This window comes from Haliotis cracherodii, unplaced genomic scaffold (genome assembly GCF_022045235.1).
Source record: "Haliotis cracherodii isolate W230 unplaced genomic scaffold, xgHalCrac1.p SCAF_3, whole genome shotgun sequence".
In the NCBI taxonomy this organism is placed as follows: domain Eukaryota; kingdom Metazoa; phylum Mollusca; class Gastropoda; order Lepetellida; family Haliotidae; genus Haliotis; species Haliotis cracherodii.
This window is the reverse complement of record NW_027266286.1, coordinates 65,434,213-65,462,204: the sequence shown is the minus strand read 5'-3', so window position 1 is coordinate 65,462,204 and position 27,992 is coordinate 65,434,213. Positions and strand designations below refer to the sequence as shown.

The 27,992-nt window shown below is 43.3% G+C and overlaps 1 protein-coding gene across 1 annotated transcript; it reads left to right on the top strand.

The window, feature by feature from the left end:
• Positions 1-51: 51 nt before the first annotated feature.
• LOC139473956 (uncharacterized) lies at positions 52-24,402 on the top strand. Its single transcript, XM_071256803.1, has 11 exons — positions 52-168; positions 14,542-14,757; positions 14,918-15,051; positions 15,698-15,811; positions 16,636-16,740; positions 17,979-18,083; positions 18,263-18,616; positions 21,155-21,190; positions 21,613-21,858; positions 22,671-22,907; positions 23,706-24,402. Exons 1-11 carry the CDS (start codon positions 89-91, stop codon positions 24,062-24,064), a joined length of 1,986 nt encoding a protein of 661 aa, XP_071112904.1. The 5' UTR covers positions 52-88; the 3' UTR covers positions 24,065-24,402.
• Positions 24,403-27,992: the final 3,590 nt, after the last annotated feature.

The following is a 27,992-nucleotide window of genomic DNA, read 5'->3' as shown; positions in this document are numbered from 1 at the left end:
CACGTGACATCCACAGGGAGGTAGGTATACCTGGCCAGGTGCGAGCGCGCCTCATACCCGACAGCGGAGCAGCATTGTACCAAGTGTGATGGGCTTGCGCTGTGGAGCTATGGCGCTCACGTTGACTGTCGTCGTTGTCGTCGTTCTTATGGCCGTGTCTGTTGAAGGGTGAGTTACACTGGTTTTCTTGCCCCATCAAGGGATAAACGCCCAAACATATTTCAAGAAATAAGACAGAACAATGGATGCATCCAATTGACATTACAATTGCGCAGTATAGTTAGTATGTGATCGGCTTTTATTGATTTCAGTATACTGTACATGTTGCAACCACAGTTTCCTCTGGTATGAAGTCGGTGTCGGACTTATGTGGGGATGTTTGGTATTGATGGATATTGATCACTTTCACGACAACATGAAAATAGCTAATATTAATCGATAATACGACACGGTCACCAAATACGAGCCATTCTCCGAGTAATGTATAGCCCACGACAGATTCACATGTACAGAGGATCGTTATGATTATAGACTCCATCTTAAGTATAAAAGGCATAAATTTGAATATATAAACCAGTATATAATGATATAGAGGAGATAAATCGGGGATTTTAAAACAGTTCATTGTATCCGTTTGTTCGCTCTATCCGCGTTCGCTATACCCATGTTCTACTGTATATAGTTCTTACCACATGGTCTAGTTAGTCCATATTCAAGAGTTTGAGTGTGTAGTTGCTTTGTGGCATTGGCGCACCAACACGGACACGATACCCGGGTATATGATCCACCCGGATTCTGGGCTGGCTTATGCAACTGGGTACCATTGTCCGATTAATTGTTGATATCCTGCTTCTAATATTGTTGTTGTAGAAAGCGGGTAGAATATGCAGGCTGGGCGATCGGGGTGGGGTGGGATGTGGTAGTATCAGGAAACGAGATGTAGATATGATGGGGGGTAGGGGTATGTGTTTGTGTGTGTTGGGGGGGGGGGGGGGGGGTAAATACAGGGAGACGGGAGGAGGATAAAGAGAAGAATAGGGTTAACTACAGGGAACGAAGAAAGGGGTGGAACGAGACCACTGGGAACTTGGAGGGTTGATACAAACAGAGACGAGTTCAAGGGAACGTTAACAGTGAGGTACTTTCAAGAAGCTTGTTTTCGTGCACTCACATTTGTCCCTGATCCGAGTTGTCCCCGAGAGGCATCTATGTCAGATTGAATGTAAAGACGACTACTTTTATCATCACTAGATTATACTCTGTATCGGTCATTCAATATGAACACAATGCATTCTTGTCGTTACGCCTTAAAGTTGACTGTTAATTCCATCTGAGATACATCGGTACGTTATCCTATACCTCACAAGCCCCGACGTCAATACAGGTGATTAAACTTTAATCCACATCAGATCTCAAGGTTCTTCACCCAGCTAGGACGTCGCCATGGCAACCATGACTCAAACAGAACCGACCGGATTCTTGGACATTATTAATGTGTCTCAGAGAAATTTAAAACGACCAAAAAGTACAATCCTACAGATGCAATATTTCTTCAAGGTCACACACCCGGGCATCAATGTTCCCTGAACGCGAAAGTCTCCTCGGATAGGCCTTTCAAATGGGAAGAAAATGCAATGTCACTGCACATAAACTGACAGCCAAAAGAAAGTATACACTCATGCTTGATGGTGACTAAAATAGAAACAAGCAAGACACGGTTATTTGACGGTGATATCTTTGATACGGGTATCTTATTGCTTTAGACCATACGTTTCCAGAACTGTGTTCAGCCTAATTTTGATACCGTACGTCATTTTGTGGATAAATCCAAATTTCAAGTGTATATTTTCTTTTGCCCAGAAGTATTCTTTAGCCCGGGAGGTCACGCTTAATTATCATCCCACCGAATTATCTATCAATTATGGTTGCAATGATAATGAACTGTTCTAATGCTTTGTTCTCGTGTTGAGAAACTTCATGATATATTTCTATGACAAAAGCATCACTGTCTTAAAGCACAATATGTATCTCATAATGATTCCACGAAAAGCCATGCCTTGTGAAAGCAAAATGTACCGTCAACTCTGATTGGTTGTGCACAGATCCGGGTATTTTTTAACCTGACATGCATATTATGATACCACGTGACCTTGTCGCTGTTTACGATTGGGTAGATGTATCATGTTTGTTTTCGTCTCCACTTCAACAGGCAGTCAATCGTATGACCCAGGTCAACCACCCATGCAACAACACCGTCGGGCGACTGATGATATATATATACATGTACACAAACAAGAACATGACAACAACGTGATACACCGACCTTGACATTGTATAGTGTAAGAATCTGAATACCAACTGCTCTAATGTGTGTACGAGTTCTAGTACAATGCTAGAAAGTATATATCTTTTTAACCCACCGCATGATCTTATAATAATATTACGTAAACACACGAGAACATCCTGTTCGACAGATATATGAGATTATTATCTTATTATTATATAAGATTATGTGCTTTACATATGCAGCACCTCTTATGCTAACTTTCAATGACTGCGTCATATCAGAGACCATATAATAGATCTTGTCTCTGGTCATATACAGTTCTGGGCAAAAGAAAGTACACACTCATGTTTGATGGTGGCTAAATATGAAGGAAACAAGAAATGGATTATTCAATGGCGATGTATTTCATTCGGGTATCATAGGTGGTAATTATATGTATCATATCAGTGATTATCAGGTGACGTGCACGTGACGTCTCAATAAACATGGCATTCGTCACCACTCGCCCCTTTCCGTAACGTGCAAGAAGACTCGTACCCCTGTCGATAAATGTCATGTGCGAAAATACGACAAACCAATCTGAATGCGCGTATGACTTCAATTACATCTGTCAAAGAATCCCGCAGGAATAATGTTTGATTTAACAAATGTCTTGCATTTAAAAATATACCCAAGATACATTTAAATGTATTAAACTATAGTGTTTAATAATATAAGTCCTGACGTGTTTCCAATAGCATCTGGAATATATATGACATATGAAGGAAATATGCGTGAATCAGTAGCAACGAGTTGACAATTAATTTAGCTATGCCCGTTTGCGCTAAGACGGAACCCAGTTCCCCAAATGGCCACGAATCGCTATTAGGCTTGTCCCGAAATAACACGAGTTTGTCACGAATGGGAACATAGGGATCGCAATTTCACAATACACAGTACTGAGCAGAGTGAACCAGGTATTTTCAAGTGTATACTTTCTTTTGCCCGGCAGTTTAGTGTCATGTAAGGAAAATATTTCAACTGTTTAATGTGGATGAGTGAGTATGGTTTTACGCCGTTTTTAAGCATAATTCCATCCATGACACACAGAAATGGGCATTGTGATCATGTGAGAAATCGAATCAGGGCCATCGACGTTTTCAACAACCAATTATTTAACCACGTAGCTGCCTCACCGTTTAGGATCACAGTATTCACAGTTAAGGACACCCCCCCCCCCCCCCCACCACACACACACACACACTCACACCCCCCCACCCCCACCCCCCCACCCACCCCCACCCACCCCTGATTTTTGATAGAAAACATTTTTCCTTTTGCCCCCGGTCAAAAAAAAGTTAACTACGGTCATGTTCATACTCGCAGGTAGTAGGATATATACTACTCAAATTAGTTAAATAACACCCGATTCTTTCCTATTACTATAGTTAATCATGGCATGACAGATTATCCATGATAATAGGAAAGCCGTTGAAATCGTGCGAACGTATAAATACTCTAATCTATACCCACCTTAGATATAGGCGTCATGGCCAATCATTATGCACATAATCTGCCCGTGGTCTTAGATTATAACAATTGCTGGATTTTGAATGACCGAACCCTTTCCGACATGAAAATGTTGTTTTGTATAGCTATTTGTATGTACAGGGTCTCTTATCCGTGAAGTTCTACCATGCTTGCTGACGAGATTAAAATCAAATACATTCAAATTTTCACAATGCTTGATTTGGGTGTGAATAATACACTGCCCGCCATTTAAATGTTCTTGGTTTCGTTGCAAAGGTTTAAAAATACATACTTAAGATATGTACTTTGCGCGGCTGGTAACTGAAATTCACTTTACGGATCCTAAAACAGGATTTCTAGGTAAAGGAAGCATTTATTTGGTATATATTTCGTCTCATGCAAATATCGTCCGGAAGGTAGGGTTTCCGTATATCTGGGGTCCGGATAAGCGGGGTTCCACTGCAGTCGGAATCGTACAATCAAGCCTGCTTTTAACATAGATTAATATGGCATATGGAAAGTGTTTTTCGCAAGTGTTTTTTTTTTTACGGCAAGCATGGGTTTGCTGAAGACCTATTCTACCCCGGATCTTTTCGGGTCGCTTCTTGATGTATAGATACACACTCAGAATATCATGTCCTCGCAAGTCAGAGAAAAATACTGTCAGTGTAATACAGGCTAGATATGTCTAGTGTGACGAGCGAATTTCAAAGCTCTAGGCTACCCCCACCCTCTGATTTGCTTTTTCATAAATCAAAATGTGCAAGAAAGTTTTTTGATAGACTAACGTCTGTGTCCATGCAACTCGTGGCTGCCACGCCACACTACCGAGTGCAGAGCATTGCCATGTTCAGTGTCAGATGAAACAGGACTGTTTAAATATGTACATGTCTCTACCAAGACGACGGAATCAATAACAGGTTTTCTTTCTACCGACATTTAGTAACCAGATATGTATATAAAATTATAATTAATAATTAACACAGCACATGTTGACATGGCAACCAATAGACTAACATATAGTCTCTGAAATGAACATATCGTACAGAAAAAAACAGTTGTTCAGTTATCTTAATAAAAATATAATTAAAAGGGAGCTCAGTGATTCTCTTCATTTTCAGATACTGCAGTAATCTAGACTTGCCAAACATTATAGACTTGCATGGGCTGTAGTTGATATAAATGTATCAGGGTCTGTAAGACAGACTAGGCAACCAATATAGCCTACATATGTTCAGGGATACAAGCATCAAACTGATCTGTCTGCATTTCATTACACGATTTTCAAACCATATAAATAAACTACTCAAAAGACTTTAAAGAACACAGAATTCATTCATATTACTATACTATATGTAATTAATCTGTCATGAGTGAGTGAGTGAGTGAGTATGGTTCAACGCCGCTTTTAGCAATATTCCAGCAATATCACGGCGGGGGACACCAGAAATGGGCTTCACACATTGTACCCATGTCGGGAATCGAACCCGGATCTTCGGCGTGATGAGGGAACGCTTTAACCCTTGGCTATCCGACCGCCCCTAATCTGTCATGGCATGACGGAACAACTAAAGTTTTTTGAAAGAATCGGATGAACTTTAACTTCTTTTGAGTAGTATACATAGATCGTCCGCACAGTTCACCTTTTCCTTAGAATCTGTCATGCTCAGTTCGGCAGTTGGAAGACTAATGGTTTTGACCCTATTTCCTTACTTGAAATCAAACCAAAAGCCATTTAAATCTACCCGATGGTTTTGATTAAACGAGTCTAAAGATATAAAATGTTCAAATGTTAAGCAGTACATAAGCAAGACAAGGTAAAGTTTATTTCAAAGGCCACATGTCGAACACGATATACACCTTCACAGTATCTCGCACAGCAATACATGCTACTATTGTTTATTATACACAAAATATGTTGTTAAGCCATATTTATAAAGTCAGAAAAATAAAAGAAATTATGATGTATTTTGGAACTATGATATACCCCACTATTTCGCTCCTTTATGATATAGCAGACACATTTGGAAAGATTAAGTAAACCGCAAAGTTTCTCACTTCTTACCAAATGCCCTAGACTAACATCTAGTCTCTGAAATGAACATCGTACAGAAAAAAACAGTTGTTAAGTTATCTTAATAAAAATATGATAAAAGGGAGCCCAGTGACTCTCTTCATTTACAGATACTGCAGTAATCTAGACTTGCCAAACATTATAGACTTGCATGGGCTGTATTTGATATATATTTGTATCAGGGTCGTTAAGACAGACTATAAAAGCCCCAACTTTAATGTACTAGTTTTTATAATGACATGTATAGGTGAATATCGCAATCGGATAAATTGATATTGTGGACAAGTTATGAGAAGACGTTATTCGTCGTCTGTACGGTCTTACAAATGCCAGTGCTATTCTTGACTTATTGTGTTATTCCTTATGCTTGAATCAACATGCTGAGAAAGTCCACAATCAATCTTATTCAATTATTAATCTGGATTAGATTTGTGTAACTGAAACTTGTCCGCTCTGCGTATGGTGGCTTGACTTCTTTTTTAACACACACATGCAAAAAGAACTTAGACAAAATACATTCCAGCTGTATTCTCAATGTAACCACCTGTTAAATTAAATAATTTAGTGAGTGAGTGTGTGAGTTGGGGTTTAACGCCGCTTTTAACAGTATTCCAGTTATATCGCGGCGTGTCAGCTGAATGTGGGAGGAAAGCCCGAAGTGATGCAGGTCTCAGACTTTTACCACTTCGGTGAAACCCACGAGCACGGGTATGGTGCTGACAAACCTAGAAACATAATCTGGGCGAACCGGGATTCGAACCCACAATCATAGGTTTCTGGCGTGTCCAAGGGACGCACTCTGCACAGCGAAATGCCGCACCTTAGACGACTTGGCCACCCGTGCCCCCCCTTTGTGATGGCAGAGTAATCTTAGATGTAGATTTCCTTGTGATGAACCTTGTCCGAAACACAACTATATGATATCGGTATCAAATACATCACTCTCGAATAACCAATCCTTGTTTGTTTCATTTCAGCTACCGTCAAAAATAGGGGACTTTCTTTTGTCCGGCAGTATATACTTGTTCATTATACTACATGCCAAATCTTTATCAGATTTCATATCTCCGATTTCGTCGCTTAGTCATATACACCATTGTGTGTTTCATTTGGAACCTCAATGTAGTTGTGTTTTTCAGTATAGTATGAACTGATAATATAAAGGTATTACAATGTACTATGTAGACCAGCGATATCGGTGATGTGAATAGGTTCATAATATAATGGCTGTTCATGACGGTAGCCATTGTAACAACCATGTCCACGTCCAGATCCTCAAGTTTGATGCATATATATATATATATATATAGACACACACACTTTAACAAAGACAAACGGGCGACATGCTACTACAGCCACGTTCTTGAATGCGGCCCTGGCTTACGTCAATTTTTTTTTATCTAAAGGCTGTGTAACAATTGGATTGGTTGTTACCGGTGGACTACGCTTCAGCGCATCGTGTCCGCATTACAGTAACAACTGTTGTGAAACTGAGCTATTCCTTCTATGTAATCAAAATATGGTAATCGTTAAGTTGAAACGGGGACCTTTGAGTTAGCAGACAAAATCTTCATTGGATAACTCTGATAACCCTTGCTAGGCGTTCCCACTGCCCGAATCTATACTGTCTCCAAGGCTATTGTTCCATATGTCGTTAATGTTAACAAATGAAATCCTTGTCTGTGTCCGACATAACAGCTTTCACACATACAAGCCATTGTAACGACTTGCGTGTTGTAAACTATTATCGCCTGTACGTAAAGTAGGTCAGTCGGCAATTCCGGATTGTCACAGCTGTGATCAGATGGGACTTTTTTCTACTGCAGCAAACTGTAACATGCATAAGCATGTCCGCACAAGATATCGTCTTCTTTCGTGTTGGCGTTGTTTCAGCGGCTTCAGATGTTGGTGTGAGTGAGTATGGTTTTACGCCGCTGTTAGCAATATTCCAGCAATATCACAGCGGGAGACATACAAAATGGACATCATACATTATACCAATGTGGGAATCGAACCCGGGTCCTCGGTGTGACGAGCTAACGCTTTAACCACTAGGATACCCCACCGCCTCAGATGTTGGTGTGTCTCATCATATACCGATTGAAAATTCTGATTCAGACAAAGCTGAAAGAGTTTTGCCCCTTTGTTTATGCATATGTAAATGTTGTAGTCATTACCCATTCATGTTTTTGTTTTCTCGACAATTTAACTGAAATGGATACCCTGAATATATATTATCTTACCTCACCACGAATGTAGGATTCTGATTGGTTGATTTTCAATGTACTCCGCTCACATATAAGGTACATTTCCGCTGGAATTGCCTAACTGTGGTATTCTCACCTTTTCTTACCCAAACATACATACATAAGACATACCTGTAATATAATTAGGTATGTGCTGAGATACATTCTTTGTGGACAACTTATAATGTTTCCTAATATTCATGACGATGTGGTATCCTCCTCTAATTATTCTCACCGAGGCTCCTTTCTAATTAAAGTGTAGTTGTCTGTCTCTATCAAAATTACATGTTTTCAGAGACTTAGCTTTAGTCTAGCCCTTTCCTTGTCTGACTTGATGATTTTACTGCTAACGCTGGTTTTGCACATGCACAACTACGACTGTTACAGCGCCGATACTTACGACACTCGTATCGCTAAGAACGTTTTGGAGAACGGGTCCGAGGTCACAATCTTGTCCAACTTCGACAGATTGTCAACACAAAAGCCTAAATCGTGAACCGCTGTAGGGTGTAGGGATGTAAATGGGGTGGTCATGTTTGTCAAGCAGTCATGTTTCATCTGAAGTTTCAAGTCGCTGTTCATCACGATACGATAGTGACTATTTCTCCTTTGGCAAGGCGTCTATAGGATACCCAGAGGTCACCGAGAAGGGTGGAGGGCCTCTCTATTGGAATCCCTTTTTCTGCTGAGTTAGTTAGGAGAACATGAAGTCCCAAAACTGTGTCATTTTCCATATAGAGTAACCCACATACACTTAATCCTGGCTGGTTCTCATTGAGGACACCTGGTTGGATGTCGTGCGCGCTGTCGTACACATAATAGGGTCATACAACTGTATCCATTGCCGTACCAGAGGCGCTTCCTGGTGCGTCCGCCGTCATTGGTCAATGTCGAGTTGTCTAATCGCCGCGAACGCTTTGTGCAATTATGCATTTATTGTTATGTGCTCTGACAATTGGATCGCAATGTATGTAATAATGTATGCAAGTCGAGACTCTAGCTTAACAACCCCCATGTCTGTGTGAGATGTCAGCCGTCTCAACCTCTACAACCCCATGTCTGTGTGAGATGTCAGCTGTCTCAATCTCTACAACCCCCATGTCTGTGTGAGATGTCAGCTGTCTCAACCTCTACAACCCCCATGTCTGTGTGAGATGTCAGCCGTCTCAACCTCTACAACCCCATGTCTGTGTGAGATGTCAGCCGTCTCAACCTCTACAACCCCCATGTCTGTGTGAGATGTCAGCCGTCTCAACCTCTACAACCCCATGTCTGTGTGAGATGTCAGCTGTCTCAATCTCTACAACCCCCATGTCTGTGTGAGATGTCAGCTGTCTCAACCTCTACAACCCCCATGTCTGTGTGAGATGTCAGCCGTCTCAACCTCTACAACCCCATGTCTGTGTGAGATGTCAGCCGTCTCAACCTCTACAACCCCATGTCTGTGTGAGATGTCAGCCGTCTCAACCTCTACAACCCCCATGTCTGTGTGGGATGTCAGCCGTCTCAACCTCTACAACCCCATGTCTGTGTGAGATGTCAGCCGTCTCAACCTCTACAACCCCATGTCTGTGTGGGATGTCAGCCGTCTCAGCCTCTACATCCCCATGTCTGTGTGAGATATCAGCCGTCTCAACCTCTACATCCCCATGTCTGAATGAGATGTCAGCCGTCTCAACCTCTACAACCCCATGTCTGTGTGAAATGTCAGCCTTCTCCACCTCTACAACCCCATGTCTGCCTAGGATGTTTAAGGCCCCAGTTCATATTACCCCTTATTTGAGACTTTAGAGGTCCCATCCTGTTTTGTAAAAGGTCCATGTCTGTCTTAGATGTTAAAGGCCTCAATCTGCATAACCCCCATGTCTGTCTTAGATGTTAAATGCCTCAATCTGCATAACCCCATGTCTGTTTTAGAACTTAAAGGCCTAAATCTGTATAATCCCATGTCTGTTTTAGATGTTAAAGGCCTAAATCTGCATAACCCCATGTCTGTTTTAGATGTTAAAGGCCTAAATCTGTATAATCCCTTGTCTGTCTTAGATGTTAAAGGCCTCAATCTGTATAGTTCCATGTCTGTCTTAGATGCTAAAGGCCCTTGTCTGTATAACCCCATGTCTGTCTTAGATGTTAAAGGCCCAAATCTGTATAACCCCATGTCTGTCTTAGATGTTAAATGCCTCAATCTGCATAACCCCATGTCTGTCTTATATGTTAAAGGCCCCTGTCTGTATAACCCCATGTCTGTCTTAGATGTTAAAGGCCCAAATCTGTATAACCCCATGTCTGTCTTAGATGCTAAAGGCCCCTGTCTGTAAAACCCCATGTCTGTCTTAGATGTAAAAGGCCTCAATGTGCATAACCCCATGTCTGTCTTAGATGTTAAAGGCCTCAATCTGTACGACCCCATGTCTGTCTTAGATGTTAAAAGCCTCAATCTGTTTAAGTCCATGTATGGCTGGTATGTTACGGGCCTCAATCTGTACCATCCCATGTCTGGCTGGTATGTTACGGGCGTCCGCCTCCCCTGTGTGTTTATAAGATGCATGTGGCCTCCATATGATAAAAGGTATTTCTGTCTACCCTTCTCATAACATACAGACACGTGTGATCTCGTAACCCGAGACCTGATCGCAACACCCTGAATACTACCCAGAATAGATGGGATAGGGTAGTTCTGACTCACCCTGGATCTCAGGATTACCAAGGTGACGTGACCAATTAATGTTTCCGTGACAAGTTGTGCATGCTGTTCAAACAGCGTGTCAAATAGCTTTCCTTAGAAAAATATATTCCATAGCCGCGCTCAACAATAACGCCGACTTTAACAGCGTCCATAGCAGCAATACCTATGCATGTATAACATAACTGGACACCGTGTATATATCACATGGCGTGATTCTTATAGCTAAATAGCGTTTTATTGTTGTCGAATATTGCACATTTACGTGACGCTAAAACACATAAAAACCTCTTATGAAGCACCGAAGCAGTATGTAGATTTAAAACATGGCTGATACCCCACACAAGGACTCAGGCACACAATTGTGATTAGCGTAACCGCTGGGAACTACCTGGATAGCCAGGTATGTTGGCTTTATGTTGCGGGTGACTTGTTAATGCAAGATATTAGTTATGCTTCACTGAGCTTTAGTTTATATACATGGCTTTATATATACACACAACAAAGGCATTTTAAAGAATGTGATGGACATATGCAAAATTCGTGTTTATATAACGCTCTTTCAAAAGCGCAGAAAGGCGAAAGACATTGACGGTATGACTGCAGTTAACATAAACGTGTATCAGAAAACAGTTTTGGTTTTCGTGCCAGGAGTGAATGTTGTTATACGGCGCAGGCGCAATGGGGTATTTGGACTTTTTTTTATCTCCACAAACGGACGGGGCGGGCGTTGTTTGTTTGTTTGTTTGTTGTTATAATCCGCACTCATTATTCAAGCTGTTTGACGTCGGTCTGTAAATAATAGAGTCTTGACCAGACAATCCAGTGATTGACATCATGAGCATTGATCTACGCAATTGGGATACGATGTACTACGTAAACCAGGTCACGGGCCTGACATCTTACAAGCATGGCTTGCTGAATATCAATTCTAATCGGGGTCTAACGAGTATAGAATGATTAACTTGCTATACTTGCATGCGTTTGCAGTAACAGTCTGTCGTGTTGACAACGTCGTTGCGTAATGGTGACAATGGTGTCCGCGACGTTCCGGTGATCGTCCCCTTCACTATGGACGAAAAGAAAACCATCAACAGGAGAAGCCATTGTCAACGTCATCGAAAAAGCTGAACAGTTTTTAGGTTAAAGTTTAACGTTTGTTTCGTTTGTTTGTTTGTTGTTTAAAGCCGCATCCAGAAATATTCCAGCTATATGACGGCGGTCTGTTAATAATCGAGTCTGGACCAGACAATCCAGTGATTAATATCATGAGTATCGATCCACACAATTGGGATCGATGACATGCATCAACCAAGTCAGCGAGCCTGATCACCCGATCCTGTTAGTTGCCTTTCACGACAAGCAGAGTAACCTTTTACGGCAAGCATGGGTTGCTTGAGACCTATTCTACCCCGGAATCTTCACGGGTCTAAAGTTTAACGTACCGGTATATGACAGTATAGAATTGTACACTAAATAAGAAAAAACAACTAAAAAATGTAGAATCTTGCATCATGTTTGCAAAAAATAATAGAAACTTCGTCTGTTGTTAACTGTGTGATGTTGTGGAGTGTGTTGGGCTTTGTTGTTAGGTCACGTGCCAAGTGGGTCACGTTGCTTGAATCGTTATTTGTTATGCTCCAGCTATTGTATACCCGGGATCAGTCACGCCCGGCTACACGTGTACATAGTGTGATAGGCCTGGAGCTGTACTTGTGTATAGGTCTGTCAATAACGAACGCGGGGCTTTGTATGAGGTCATGCAATCTAAACATAACGTCTTTGTAACGAGAGGTTTTATCAGCGAAAGGTACCGCCATCAAGGCTGACATCTATCTGTGTCACGATTGAAAAATAGGAACAGAGCTACCAGCATCTCAATGCCGATGACATATTGGTTGGTTGGTTTGTTGTTTAACGCCACACTCAGCAATATTCCAGCTATATGACGGCGGTCTGTAAATAATCGAGTCTTGACCAGACAATCCAGTGATTGATATCATGAGCATCGATCCACGCAATTGGGATCGATGACATGCATCAACCAAGTCAGCGAGCCTGACCACCCGATCCCGTTAGTCGCCTCTTACGACAAGCATAGTCACCTTTTATGGCAAGCATGGGTTACTGAAGACCTATTCTACCCCGGCATATACCAGTGATAATCCTTGTAACCGAGTCACACGCGAAACATTCATTTATCGGAAACTTTATAGGTAATCGGGAATACTTAACGTAAACGTTTAACAACACTATCTTATATCATATTTAGTGATTTATTTCTTAATAAATAACACATTACTTCACGCGGATTCTACATCACAAATGCTCCATCCATTTTCAAATGCTGGGGCGACGCTTGCAACGATATCCTTGATCAAAACCTGTTATTTCAGACAGTTTTTAAATTCTGTTCTACAATCCGAATAAGGTATGTATGACTGGGCTGTCCATTTAATGAGATATCTTGTACTGTAGCCTAGCGAGTAAGGTCAGGTTCCACCATATGACAGCAGCTTGTTGAACATGAGTGAGTGAGTGAGTGAGTATGGTTTTACGTCGCTTTTAGCAATATTCCAGCAATATCACGGCGGGGGACACCAGAAATGGGCTTCACACATTTTACCGATGTCGGGAATCGAACCCGGGTTTTCGGCGTGACGAGCGAACACTTTAACCACTAGGCTACTCGACCGCCCCTTAGTTGAACTTGAGACAGCGGTCAAACTTGCTTCTCCCAAATACTTAAAAAAACAACATTTTGTTTGTTTGCTTTTTAAAGCCGCACTCAGCAAGTATCTAGTCTGGACCAGACAATCCAGTGGTTGATATTGTGAGCAACTATCCACGCCGCCGGGGTACGATTACACGCCATCGAGCAAGTCGCCAAGACGGACCACCCGATTTGGTCGCTTCTTATAACCACCAGGGGTTGCTGAGGAGAGTCTAGTCAGAAATCCCCCTGGGTGCATTGTATATACATCTATGTCAGTTATCAGTCCCAGAGAAGAGCTAATCCCCAACCTTCCCTACCCCACCGCACCCCAACCCCGAATCCCAAACATCATCTAATTTTCAATGCCTCACATTGCCCAATTTCTCAATGCCAGCACGTGGTCTAGTGGTAGAGCGTCCGCCCGGAGAGCGGAAGGTCCGGAGTTCGATCCCCGGCCGCGTCATACCAAAAGACGTTAAAAGATGGTACTTGTTGTTACCCTGTCTGGCGCTCGGCATTAAGGGGCTGGTCGGCTCGAAGTCAGTATACTGTGTCTGAGTGGGGTATTCATGTTAAACTTCGGCATGGTATCTCAGAGGGCTAGCACTATAAATCGGCATCAGTCCGGACTAGTACAAGCAGCCACACACATACATGTACATGCACGTCGCTATATAAGTGCAATAATCTTGGCCGCGACGGTAAACCCCATTTCACCTCACACACCTCAATGCCCACACGTGAATCCCTAATACTACTATATATAAAGCATTGAGAAAGGGGTGCGATTTGAAGTTAACTATTGAAAAATAAAAAAAAAAGGCATGATATGAAGGAAATTTGTACATACATTATTTCTGCTTAAATGTTGAATTTGCTTACCAAATACGATTTTATTTGCGTCCCGCTTACCACACTGCCGAGTCCCGCATACCCTCTAAATGGACCCCCGAATCAAGCATAGCAAAAGTGGGTTAGCAAATAATTAAGTCTCTTTACAATATCATCGAAATACTTTCATTGCAGTTACGGTGGTCGCCGCCGCGTTGTTAACCATCTTTGCCGATACACGGAGACCAAGGTAGACAATTGTACCCGGACCGTCTACTACCCCTGCCCGGATGAAGACAGTCAGGGAGACAGTCAGGAAGACAGCACCGACGCGTCGGAAGAGGAGCACGAGGATGGCGCGTTGTCAAGGCGACGGCGCTCGTCCGACTACTTTGCCAACTTCTGGAGATTGTAAGTCAGTATACGGTTTCAGTTGGATTTTAAAAATTATTTTTCTTTGGTGAAACCAGAAACGTTATAATAGATTCTATGGTCTCTGGTGAAACTGATTCCACATTCCGAGTGTTGGTTGGTCATGTGTTTTAAAGTGTTTCCGTATCCGATGTTGCAGCCGCTACCGACGTAGATTCTCTAACGTGAAGTGGTGTGAGAAGGAGGAGACGTACACCTGCATCATGTTCCGCTGCTACATCGCCTGCTGCCCCGGGTGGAAGGTGGACGATGACTTGGGGACCTGTTCCATCCGTGAGTTGAAAACTGGTTTTACTTTCGTTGATAAAGGTTCCTGGAAAAACGCTTTATTTCTTTCAAACAAACCACAAAGCTTTAAGTCATACTGTGAGATGAATATGATTGTACAGAATCCTGAACGAGGTTGATGCTGATATTAATGTTGATGTCAATGTTGATGTTCAGGTCAATGTCAACGCTGATGTTCATACCAATGCCGGTGCTCATGTCAATGTCGATACTGATGTTCACGTCGATGTCAATACTGATGTTGAAGTCAATGTCAATACTGATGTTCAAGTCAATGTCAATACTGATGTTCATTTTAATGCCAATGCCGATGTTCAAGTCAATGTCAGTGCTGATGTTGAAGTCAATGTCAATACTGATGTTCAAATCAATATCAATACTGATGTTCAAGTCAATGTCAATACTGATGTTCAAGTCAATGTCAATACTGATGTTGAAGTCGATGTCAATACTGATGTTGAAGTCAATGTCAATACTGATGTTCAAGTCAATGTCAATACTGATGTTCATTTTAATGCCAATGCTGATGTTCAAGTCAATGTCAGTGCTGATGTTGAAGTTAATGTCAGTGCTGATGTTGAAGTTGATACCAGTTCTGATGATGAAGTTAATGGTCGCGTTACTTTTGCAGGTGAGGACCCTAAACCCGCCATCGAGTGTATGAACGGAGGAACGGCCGTGCAGGGCGACTCGGGCCCAAGATGTGAATGTCCCTCCATGTACACCGGCACAAGATGCGAGGAAGGTGAGCCTCTCCCTCGCCACTCAGAGACAATATCAAACAAACAATTACTCTGGACGAGGTCAATATACGAAGACAAGGACCGAGGACCCGACCGATGAGATGGTGTCACCGGGCCGAGGCCGAAGGGTCGGGTCCAAGGGTCCTTGTTTTCGCATATGGACCTCGTCCAGAGTAGTCATTCGTTTTGTTAAACCGAAATTCACTTAATAGTTATTGAAGTCTTCAAACCGTCCTCTGTTTAATTACAGTAACTTAGTGATTGAGTGAGTGAGTGAGTGAGTGAGTGAGTGAGTTGGGTTTAACGTCGCTTTTACCATTATTCCAGTTATATCACAGCGTGTAAGCTTAATGTGGGAGGAAAGCCCGAAGTGATACAGGTCACAGACGTTTACCACTTCGGTGAAACACAGGAGCACGGGTATGGTGCTGACAAACCTAGAAACATAATCTGGGCGAACCGGTATTCGAACCCGCAATCATAGATTTCCAAGGGACGCAACTCTGCACAGCGAATCGCGGCGCCTTAGACGACTGGGCCATCCAAGTCCCATTACAATAACTTGCGAACCGTGAAATATTGCAGACGAGTCACTATTCAACACGTGAGAGGTCAATACTGATCGTGTGACGAGTCACTATTCGAGGTCAATGTCAATCATATCATTTCGGGAAATACATTGAAATGTTTCATCACGTGGTACGGATTAACCAATGAAATTGCAAGATTCTTAATTAGGGGTATAACAAACACGAATGGTGCAAACACACAAAATTATTGGAGTCCTTGTTGCCTCTCCAGTGACATCTCATTGTTTCTTCCTCAGTTCGGTGTGAGCTTGAGTGTATGAACGACGGCATGTGCAGTGTCTTTGAGGGACGTCCACGCTGTGTGTGTTCAGATGACTTCAATGGAACCCGCTGCGAGAACCGTGAGTAGTTAGCTCCTCATAACATTTGAAAAATTCCATAAAATACCATTCAGAGTTTCCTCTGGGCTGCCCCATGGCTGTACTGAGTGAGTGAGTGAGTGAGTGAGTTGGGTTTAACGCCGCTTCAAACGGTATGTCAGTTATATCGCGGCGTGTCAGCTTAATGTGGGAGAAAAGCCCGAAGTGATGCAGGTCTCAGACGTTTACCACTTCGGTGAAACCCACGAGCACGGGTATGGTGCTGACAAACCTAGAAACATAATCGGGGCGAACTGGGATTCGAACCCACAACCATAGGTTTCTGGCATGCCCACGGGACGCAACTCTGCACAGCGAATCGCGGCGCCTTAGACAACTGGGCCACCCGTGCCCCCCAAGGCTGTACTGAATGATAATTCCATGAATGTATAGTAAGTCTTGCCTTAAAATAGGCAAGTCCAGATAACCAGTCTAAGGACGCCAATCCTTTATAGGGACAACTTGTTCATATCTAGTTAATCTGTGGCATGATTTAAACTGATAATCATTTCCTTATAGTCTTGGAAAGTCTGAGTTGTCTCCCGTGATATTTTTCCGGACACCTGTTAGACCATTCGTGATCACTCGTGTAATTCCGGGACATGCCGCGTGACTTCTTGCAGGTTACGGAAAGGTTCGAGTGGTCACGAGTGCGTGTTTCAGCAGTAACCTTTTTTGTACCCCTCTGTAGAAGTCAGGCCCTGATCGTTGTTTAACACCACACTCAACAATATTCTAGCTATATGACGGCATAATCGAGTCTGGACCAGACAATCCAGTGATTCACTTTATTGTCATCGAGCCTGACAACCCGATCCCGTTAATCGCCTCTTACCACAATATGGGTTTCTGAGGATCAATTCTAACCCCGATCTTCGCGAGGGTTCACCAATGCGGATCCCGGGGCGGAATACAGTGAACCTAGTACTTTATTCTTGTCATAAGAGCTGGCCAATGCAAATGCGTTTTACAATTTGTTATCTAGCTCACAATATAGGATAATGTCCCGATGGCGTTACTGGCTGGTCATACCATCAACCACTAGTTTGCCAACGTTGAGATTGTATATGCAATTCCCCATACATTGTAGGAAATAATTCGTTTGTGAAAAAAGAGAAACCCTAGCCTATATAGGATTATACACAAGACGCAGGGATACGGAGAGGACATTGCTACTGCGGTGTAAAATAATATTCATTCACTCACTTTTATGTCTCCAGCTGTCTGTGAAAACGGTTGTGGAAGTTACGGGTATTGCGTTGCTGAGGAGGGGGAAGCCAGATGTAACTGTATCCATGGTTACATGGGGAGGAATTGTGAGCGACGTGAGTACTAAATGTCAATCTTCTTTCAGAAACACATTTTACTATCGTGATTGAATCCAATATAAATATATACGCTTCCCAGTGGACATTGGTATCGTATTCACCTTCAGGTTCACTAATGAAGTGGAGGAGCACATATCGCATGTTTTCACTGTAAACAACAGACGTTTAATCCACAGGTGTCCCCGAGCCAGAGAAGGAAGGCGATTGTCCCCCCTTGACTCCAACTTCCGTCGGTACATGCGCAGAGACATGTGAAGTGGACTCGGAATGTCCCGGGAAGCAGAAGTGCTGCAGTAACGGATGCGGCCACATGTGTGCCCATCCGGCCAACTACACCTGCCCCTATCTTGGACACAACTACAAGATCGGCGACATTTTCAACCCTACGCCATGTGACGTGTGCACGTGCGTGACCCCTGACCCCAGCAAGGTATATGGCGGTGCCAAATGTCAGCGTCCGATTTGTCCCAAAGTTGAGAACTGCACAGAAATCAAACAGGATGAAACCAGATGTTGCGAGTACTGCGCAGGTACGGATTCAAAGCGAAAAAAATAAATCGTTAAATTCAAATTACCGGAATGCACTCATAAGCAATATTAATAATTGTGTACATATTTCATTGAGTGGATAATTGATATGGAATGTGGGTCAAAATAGATCCATAATGCGCCATGTTTGCCGTAAGAGGAGGCTATAGTAGTGGACGAGGTCGTCAAGTTCTTACACTAGGTTGAGTGTCATCGGCGCTGCTCATGCTTTCAATCACTGGTTTTCAGGCCGTGGTTATAAATACTACTCAAAAGAAGTTAGAGAAACCCTATTCTTTCATATTAACTTATAATATGAAATAACTGGGTGTTCTTTAATGTCTTTTAAGTAGTAGAGACCGCCCCCCGTAGTCTAGTGGTAGAGTGTTCGCCCAGAGACCGGAAGGTTGGGGGATTGATCCCTGGTCGCGTCATGCCAAAAGGGGTTAAAAGATGGTACTTGTTGTTACCCTGCCTGCGCTCGGCATTAAGGGGCTGATACAAGGACTGGTCGCCTCCAGAGCTAAAATATTGCTGACCATCAAACTGTGTAATGTGTATGCCAGTGAAATTCCTGAATTATCACTGTGATAAGTCATGATGTTAGAAATGGTCCCCAACAACCTATGCTTATCGTTCGATGCGACTTCATGTGACGAGTTGTCAGGGTCGGTGCTCAAAGTATCAATCACTGGATTGTCTGATCCAGACTCAGTAATTTACAGGCCGTCGTCAGAAAGCTGAAATAATGCTGCGTGCGGTGTAATAAACAAGCAAACAAATAAACAAACAATCAAGCTCCAATAACTCCCTCCAATATCTCTCCACTGTAGCGCCCAATGTCACAACGTCGCTTATGACGACGGTACCCAGGAGTTCCCCTACTATCGAGGACCACACCTTCTCCACTGGTAACAACAGTGTTGTTTGTCGATGTCGTGGGGATCACTGTGTCGCTTCATTCGGATATTCCCCGTGCATGTCCCTGGAGTCGATGTTGTCACTGATGTACTATGTGTGCTATGCTTCGTCGCTCGTTTAGTGTGCATGTATATTTGACGCCTGTGTGCATGTGTATTTGATATCGGCGTGCATGTATATTTGACGTCGGTGTGCATGTGTATTTGACGTCTTTGTGCATGTTTATTTGACGTCGGTGGCATGCATATTTGACGTCGGTGTGCATGTATATCTGACGTCGGTGTGCATGCATATTTGACGTCGGTGTGCATGTATGTTTGACGTCGGTGTGCATGTATATTTCATGGCAGTGTGCATGTACATTTGACGTTGCTGTACATGTACATTTGACGTGGGTGTACATGTGTATTTGACGTCGGTGTGCATGTGTTTTTGACGCCGGTGTGCATTTATAATTGACGTCTGTGTGCTTAGATATATGACGCCCGTGTGCATGTATATTTGACGCCGGCGTACACGGGTATGTACAAATGCATGTGTAACAGAGATGGTCATGTCCACTGTGTCTGTAAAGGCGGTGCACACGTGCAAGAGTCTAGTTTTAACGTCTAAGCACGTGCATGTATCTGTAACGACTCTTCACGTGTGGCACCACACATGCATGTGAATGTGAACCCGATCTATACTTGTGTCTGTCACGTTGACCTACACATGATCGTGTCTGTGTTGGAGGAAGTATTACAGATCTGATGTCTGCTTTGACAGGTTACACGTGCATATGTATACTGTTCGTATCTAGTCTACCCCATGTGCCGTATGGAAGCGACCCGTGAAGATCCGGGGTAGAATAGATCTTCAGCAACCCATGATTGCCATAAAAGGCGACTATGCTTGTCGTAAGAGGCGATTAACGAATCGGGTGGTCAGACTCGCTGACTTGGTTGACGCATATCATCGTATCCCAATTGCGTGGATCGATGCTCATTATGTCAACCACTGGATTGCCTTGTCCAGACTCCATTATTTACGAAGGGCCGTCACATAGCTGGAATATTGCTGAGTGCGGCGTTGATCAACAAACAAACAACCATTTGGAAGCTCAGTTTCCATGCACATGCTTTAAGTGTCACAATGCTTTCGTGTCAGTGGGCAGCATACTTCAGTAATAGTGTCTATGTTCGCGTGCATTTTTCGATTTTAAACTTATACATATATATTGTAGGCTGCTATACGTTAGACATTATAACCTACTTAACACCAGACGCGGGAGGTGCGGTCGGGTAGCCTATTGGTATAAGCGTTTGCTCGTCACGCCAAAAACCCGGGTTCGATTCCCGACATGGGTACAATGAGTGAAGCCCATTTCTGGTGTCCCCCGCTGTGACGTTGCTGGAATATTGCTAAAAGCGGCGTAAAACCATACTCACTCGCTCACTCACTCACCAGACGCGGGTGTAGAGTGTTTTAGGACTGTCCAACATGGCGTGTTGTATCCAGGCAATAATACGCTCTCCTTTGATATGACCTAACCACTTCAAAGCTACTAAATATTGTGACCGCAATTTTGTTTTATTCGTGTTTAATTTGAATAAGCATCGCATATTTGCTTTGTTTCACAGATCCACCGGTAACAGTAGCGCCTGAAGTGTATAATGGTAAGTTATATCGATGTCATATAGAGCGTCCTTCTGGACAACGGAAGGTCCGTGGTTCGATCCCCGGCCGTGTCATACCAATTGACGTTTAAAGATGGTACTTCATGTTATTCTGCCTGGCGCTCGGCAATTGGGTATGAAACCCCCTGGTCGGCTCGGAGTCAGTATATTGTCTGAGTGGGGTATCCATGTTAAACTGCGGCATGGTACCCCCGAGCGATAGCACTACAACACTGGCATTAGTCCTAAATTTCTATGGAGACTTCATATTGTTTCAGCTTCAGCTGAAAAAACAGAAATTAAAATGTTGGCCTTTATAAAGAATACTTAAAAACATTTTGCAGCAATGTATGTTTTGCGGCAAACAATTTCTATATATTTTCAACAGTCTAAGACATGATTATCTGTTGTCTGTTCAACAGAGCCCAGCTTTCTCAACTGTCCGAAGGTGCTCGTCACAATCGATGTAGCTCACGACAAGAACGAGGCACGGTTGCGCCTGACGTTGCACGCACGTGATCACAAGGGCGCGGTCCTCGGTGTCGTACTGTCCAAAACAGTGTTCACGGCAGGCATTGGCGGGGAGAACTACGAAATTGTCATCGCTACCTCGTCCCGGGACGCGAGGGGAAATTTCGCTCTTTGCAAGTTCCATGTCAGAATCCGAGGTATGTTGCTTTAAATAGTGTGAGCTTGGTGCACCTGATCTGTCAGTAATGGCGCAGACATAGTTATAGTGTGAGTGAGTGATAAAGCGAGTTGGTTCAACACAGCTTTTGACAGTATTCCAATTATTTTTCGGCGCGTCAGCTATGTAGGAGGAAAAATGATGCAGGTCTCAGACGATTACATTTTTTCGTGAAACCACGAGCTTGGCTATGGTGCTGACAAACCTAGAAACATAATCGTGGTGAACCGGGACTCGAACCTACAATCACAGGTTCCTTGCGTGCCCAAGGGCCGCAACTCTGCACAGCGAATTGCGGGGCATTAGACCACAGAGCCAAACTGCACCTCTACTTATCATCATTTCGAATTCACGAACTACGGATGTAACGAACGACTTTCAACGATCCCTGGTAGGTATGAACATTACGGAAATCAACAAATGAACAATAAAAACTACCTTTAGTTTTGGAGATATACTTTTGTATGATACTTTGCAATGTAAAATTGTTATCGAAGGTGGAATATCCTTTGCGAAAACCACCCTGAAAACAACTCAACAAAATGTTTCAATTGGGTTAGTGATCATGAATGACTTGGTTGAAAACAGTCGCCGAAACACTGTAAACTTAATGTCCAAGACACAACAATAATACCCGGATGTGTACTTTCTTTTGCACGGGAGTTTACTTCCGATTTCGTTTAATAAACAGCTTGTCTGAAATAAAAACTAATTTGGACGTTCTTAGAGAGCGTTTGCAGAAATATTGATGTGATGGTCACGACCTTGACTACCACGATGTTGTCTCCCCAGACGTCCACGCGCCCAACTTCACCTACTGCCCGACGGACGTTTCCCTGCCCAAGGAGGGACAGGCCACGTGGGTAATGCCCCAGGCAGAGGATAACGTGGGGCTCGTTCGTCCCCCCACCTCCCGCCATAAGTCCGGAGACTACTTCAAGAAGGGAGATCACCCTGTTGTCTATGTCTCCGAAGACTACGAAGGGAACATCGCCCGCTGCCACTTCTTTGTCAAGGTCCCAGAAAGCGGTAAGATGCTCATTTTTCGGTCGGAGTAGGCTTTTGATCATGTTATGACGTAACACAACTGGAATGTGCTACTTCAGAATTGACTTCAATATTTATTTGCGCTTACAGAGGAATACACATAAAAAAGACGCGCGCAGTGTGTAAATCCGCGCCAAAAATTATAACTGATTGCACATTCAGATAAAAACTTGCAGAGAACAATACGAAATCAGTGGCGTCGTTCAGTGCAAAAATGCAACACAAGCCCCGCCCATTCTTTTATCAGCCAATCAGGACACTATAATCCATTAGTGGGCGTAGCCTAACAATTTTTTTCAGTTAATGGAAACATGAACTCATAGAATATAGGAGGGGCGGTCGGGTAGCCTGGTGGTGTTCGCTCGTCACGCCGAAGACCCGGGTTCGATTCCCGACATGGGTACAATGTGTGAAGCCCATTTCTGGTGTCCCCCGCCGTGATATTGCTGGAATATTGCTAAAAGCGGCGTAAAACTCACTCACTCCAAGCGCTAGGCAGGGTAACAATATCCGCTATTACAATCGTTAACGTCTTTTGATATGATACGGCCAGGGGATGGAGCCACCGACCTTCCGCTCTCCGGGCAGACGCTCTATCCACTAGACCAGGGAGGCGGTCTAGTTCAATTTTTGTCCCTACTAAATACATACTCACATTGTTTTAACCTTTCAATACTGCTTTGACGTACAATCATATGACGTACAATGATATGATTAACTTCACTCACTCAGTCACTCACTCGCTCACTCCTTTATTCACCTCTTTCTTTTCTTTTTCAGACGCGCTCATTAATAAAAACCATGACAGTTATACCAAGGACAAAACCCTCATGTTTATCGGAAGTGGCATCGCATTCCTCCTCCTCGTTGTTGTCATCATCATCATTGCCGTGCTGTGTTGTCGCCACCGTCGCCGGGAGCCTCAAGCCACACCACCTCCCCCATCTTACGAGAACGCCATCTACTCACTAACGGGAGTGCCCATGCCCCCAGCCTACAAGGAGAAGCCCCCAGTGTACGAGAACGAGGTCATCCCGGAGAAGAAGGAGGAAGCTATGGGAGAGGAAGACAAATACCCCTTGGATGCCGACGACGTGGACGTCAAACTTGGCATCGACAACCCGTCCTACCGGATGTAGGGGACACAACTTGGGCAAGACTGAGTTGGCTTGTCTCCCTTTGTACACCGACAGTGATAAAATGGAGACGAAACCCAGCTCAGATGATACACCCTAACGCTACCCTTCTTTTCGCTCATTTTCAGTTTGATATTAAAATACTCAGAGTATAGCGAGCTGGGCCCCGTTCCACAAAGCCATCTTGTCTCTAAGGTGATCATAACTCTCATACTTTCACACTGGCAAAAGATAAGTAAGACGCTAAGATCACTTTGTGGAACGGTGCCCTGGACCGCTGGATCTTGTAAATACCACTTGCCATGCTACTTTAGGGACTGGTCATGTATTATTAGGGGATGGGGAGGGGGGGGGGGGGGGGGGGGGGGAGGGGGGGCGGGAGGGGGGTGCTGGGGGGATTTGGACTGCATCATCTACTGGTGACACACCCAACTTATTTAATGTTCCACTTTCGCTCTGTTATGTTTTTTTATGACCACCCCTTAATCAGTCCGTTACTATGCTACTACTATGCTGTGTTTTGTATATCATCGCTCACTAATATAATTATCCATGTACAATTACTACTTAAATAATTGAGGTTTTCTGAAATGAATCCGATTCGTCATTTATGAAGAATTCCAGGAAACATACATGTGCATCACCAGGTGTGTCAAGGCCCCCTATGAATCTTTGCATCGCAATTTATATTACACCTTGCGATTCGAAACACCATACACCATGCATTATTGATGTCTGTTTCTTTAATTCTGAATTTCAAGAAATAATGTTTTCGAAGTTTTACGATAACTCCGCGTTGCAAAATATTTTTTAGAACGAGCCTAAATTAACCAGTCGTGGGAGTTAAATACAGACTGGTTAAAAGCAACAACCTGCTTTTGGCCAGGACGCTTGGAACATGGAGACTTTTGCGCAAAATCGGCTCAAATTACGTATGATACGTACGAAAGGTTGGCGTATCGTGACTCAAATATGTACTAATGTATATTGCTATTTTTGATTATTGTATTTTCATAGTCATTATTCTTGTAACAAGCTTACATCAAAATCATTTTTACTTTCATAAATGATTTTGGAATAGGAGAAAATAATATGAGGCAGAAGAGTGCTGTCCCTTAGTGCAATAGTTCTGTCAGAATCTATAGCTTGCACGGTGACGATGCAACCATACTCTGATTACAAATGTCTTTCAAGAGTTTGGATTGTTGTGACTATACGAAGTATATCACGGCCTAGAATGTTATATCCTAGATTATTTTCGTCTAATTGACAACAACGTCAACTGTCAACGACAGTCTAGTTCTATAATAGGTAGTTAAGGTACTAACAGGTATGCTTTGCCGTGCATTTGTTCTTAGGATTATAACAAATGAGATGAACTGATTGAATTTAAATACAAACTAACAGCACGAGCTATCTGTGATCTTCACGTACTCAACTCACGTAGTTCAGAAAAGGTTTCCTTGATCATATTTCTACTTTTACAGATTACCCGGACTATTATTGATAAAAGAGCAAATGTCGTTATAAGTCCTCAAACGCAACCTTTGTTATGTTATGTACGTCTTGAGCGTGGAGGCCGTTCGCTCTTGGTAACTGTTTTCTACAAGTGTACATCATTATCCTCTGACGAAGCGGTGTTTGTGAGATAGATTTTGTTAAAGTTTCATTAAAACATTCCATTGTTTGTTGGTGATAATGTTTGTTGGAATAAATAAACCGAAATAAAACCAGGAAATCTCTGAAACCAATCGTTTGTTACTGTCGTCTGTTTTAAAGTCTCTCTCTCTCTCTCTCTCTCTCACACACACACACACACACACATACCCACATCTTTAACCACAGCCACCATATGCATAGGATGCACCATATAAAAGAAGGCATTATTGGTCCTAGGCCGTTATTGAGTAATTATGTGGTGAAGATCCGGGTTCGATTCAACACATTGATCCATACAACGACAGAATCTAGGACCCGTGAAGATCCGGGTTCGATTCAACACATTGATCCATACAACGAGAGAATCTACGACCCGTGAAGATCCGGGTTCGATCCAACACATTGATCCATACAACGAGAGAATCTACGACCCGTGAAGATCCGGGTTCGATCCAACACATTGATCCATACACGGTGAGAATCTACGACCCGTGAAGATCCGGGTTCGATTCAACACATTGATCCATACAACGAGAGAATATACGACCCGTGAAGATCCGGGTTAATATAGGTCTTCAGCAACCCATGCCTGCCATAAAAGGCTTTTTCGTAAGATTGGGTGGTCAGACTCGCTGACCTAGTTGATGCATGTCGTCGTATCCCAATTGCGTAGATGATGCTCGTGATGTTAATCACTGGATTGTCTGGTACAGACTCGATTATTTGCTAACCGCCGTCATACAGCTGGAATATTGCGGAGAAACCACAGCTGGGTACTCTATCACGACCACCAGCTTAATCATGTTAACTATTTTGCTGCAGTACTGTCAAACCACCTCGCTACTGTATAGGCCTAACTCAATGTTTCACTCCAGTGTCAGTGTGTCGGCACATCTCCATGCTATATGTCGCCCACAAACACTATGGGAACCAAACATCGATATATTTTGCCCTTTCGGTCAAAAACAGGATGGTGGAAACATCGATAGCAATGCATGACCTTTCAGTTAACTCAATGACATGTCCGGGAAATCTGAAAGACGTCAACTGTCATACAAGATGGTCGAACAACGGCAGGCGTCTGAAGGAAGGGAGGTAACTCCACTTTGCTAGTTGAATGCTTGCCGGACGAGGTATTTTATGGACGTTTTTACTATACTTTTACTTTCATGAACAAATATGTTCTTCACACGTGCATCAATGTACTTGGTGTTTCCTTATAGTTTATGTAGCTGACAGTGGACAGCCTACGTTGTGTTCAAACAATGATATTGTGTGGTACAATTGCCGTAACATTGCAGAGTAGGTAAACCGTCGATAAATATTGGCATCTGTCTACCACAGTGATGTGGTGATGTTTGTTGTTTAACGCCACACTCAGCAATATTCCAGCTATATGACGGCGGTCTGTAAATAATCGAGTCTGGGCCAGACAATCCAGTGATTGACATCATGAGCATCGATTTACGCAGTTGGGATACGATGACATGCATCAAGCAAATCTGCGAGCCTGACCACCCGATCCCGTTAGTCGCCTCTTACGACAAGCATGGTTTGCAGAAGACCAGTTCTAACCCGGATTCTGCATGGGACGTCTGTTACAGGGAGTCAGTTGGGTTTAACGCTCCTTTTAACAGTTTTCCAGTTAAAACACGGCGTGTCAGCTTAATGTTGGAGGAGAGCCCGAAGTGATGCAGGTATCAGACGTTAACCACTTTGGTGAAACCCACGAGCATGGATATGGTGCTGACAAACCTAGAAACATAATCTGGGCGAACCGGAATTCGAACCCACAGTCATGTGTTTCTGGCGTGCCCAAGGGACGTAACTCTGCACAGCGCTAGCGAAATCGGCGCTATAGACGCCTGGGCCACACGTACCCCCTTTGTCTATCACAATCTCAATGGTATTTTGTATGGGGGATGGACATGTGTCAATATGTATATATCAGTATCGTAGTATCACTATAATAGAATGAGGACAAGGATACTTTATACCGCCTGCTTGGCAATATGTGTCCACCTCATCTCATCCTGGTACGTGACCCTGTGTCCTTGAATGTGATATTTGTCTGCGACTAGACACATATCTGTACGCCTATATCTGCAAAATTGCTGATGCGGCGTCAAACAATGATCACTCACTCACTCGTGGTCCTATGCACAGCGCACAGGTCATAAATCAAGCAACACCAAGCCACGGAGACTATACAAGCCGACATAGACTCCCTGATCAAGTTAAGCAAAGTTGGTTTGCGGAGAGTAGGTGGATG

Bases quoted from the DNA above. Each gene is read 5' to 3' on its own strand.
- LOC139473956 (XM_071256803.1), top strand. From the start codon at position 89: ATGGGCTTGCGCTGTGGAGCTATGGCGCTCACGTTGACTGTCGTCGTT. The intron at 169-14,541 runs GTGAGTTACACT...CTTTCATTGCAG, and splicing joins ATGGCCGTGTCTGTTGAAGG to TTACGGTGGTCGCCGCCGCG. The intron at 18,617-21,154 runs GTACGGATTCAA...TTTGTTTCACAG, and splicing joins ATGTTGCGAGTACTGCGCAG to ATCCACCGGTAACAGTAGCG.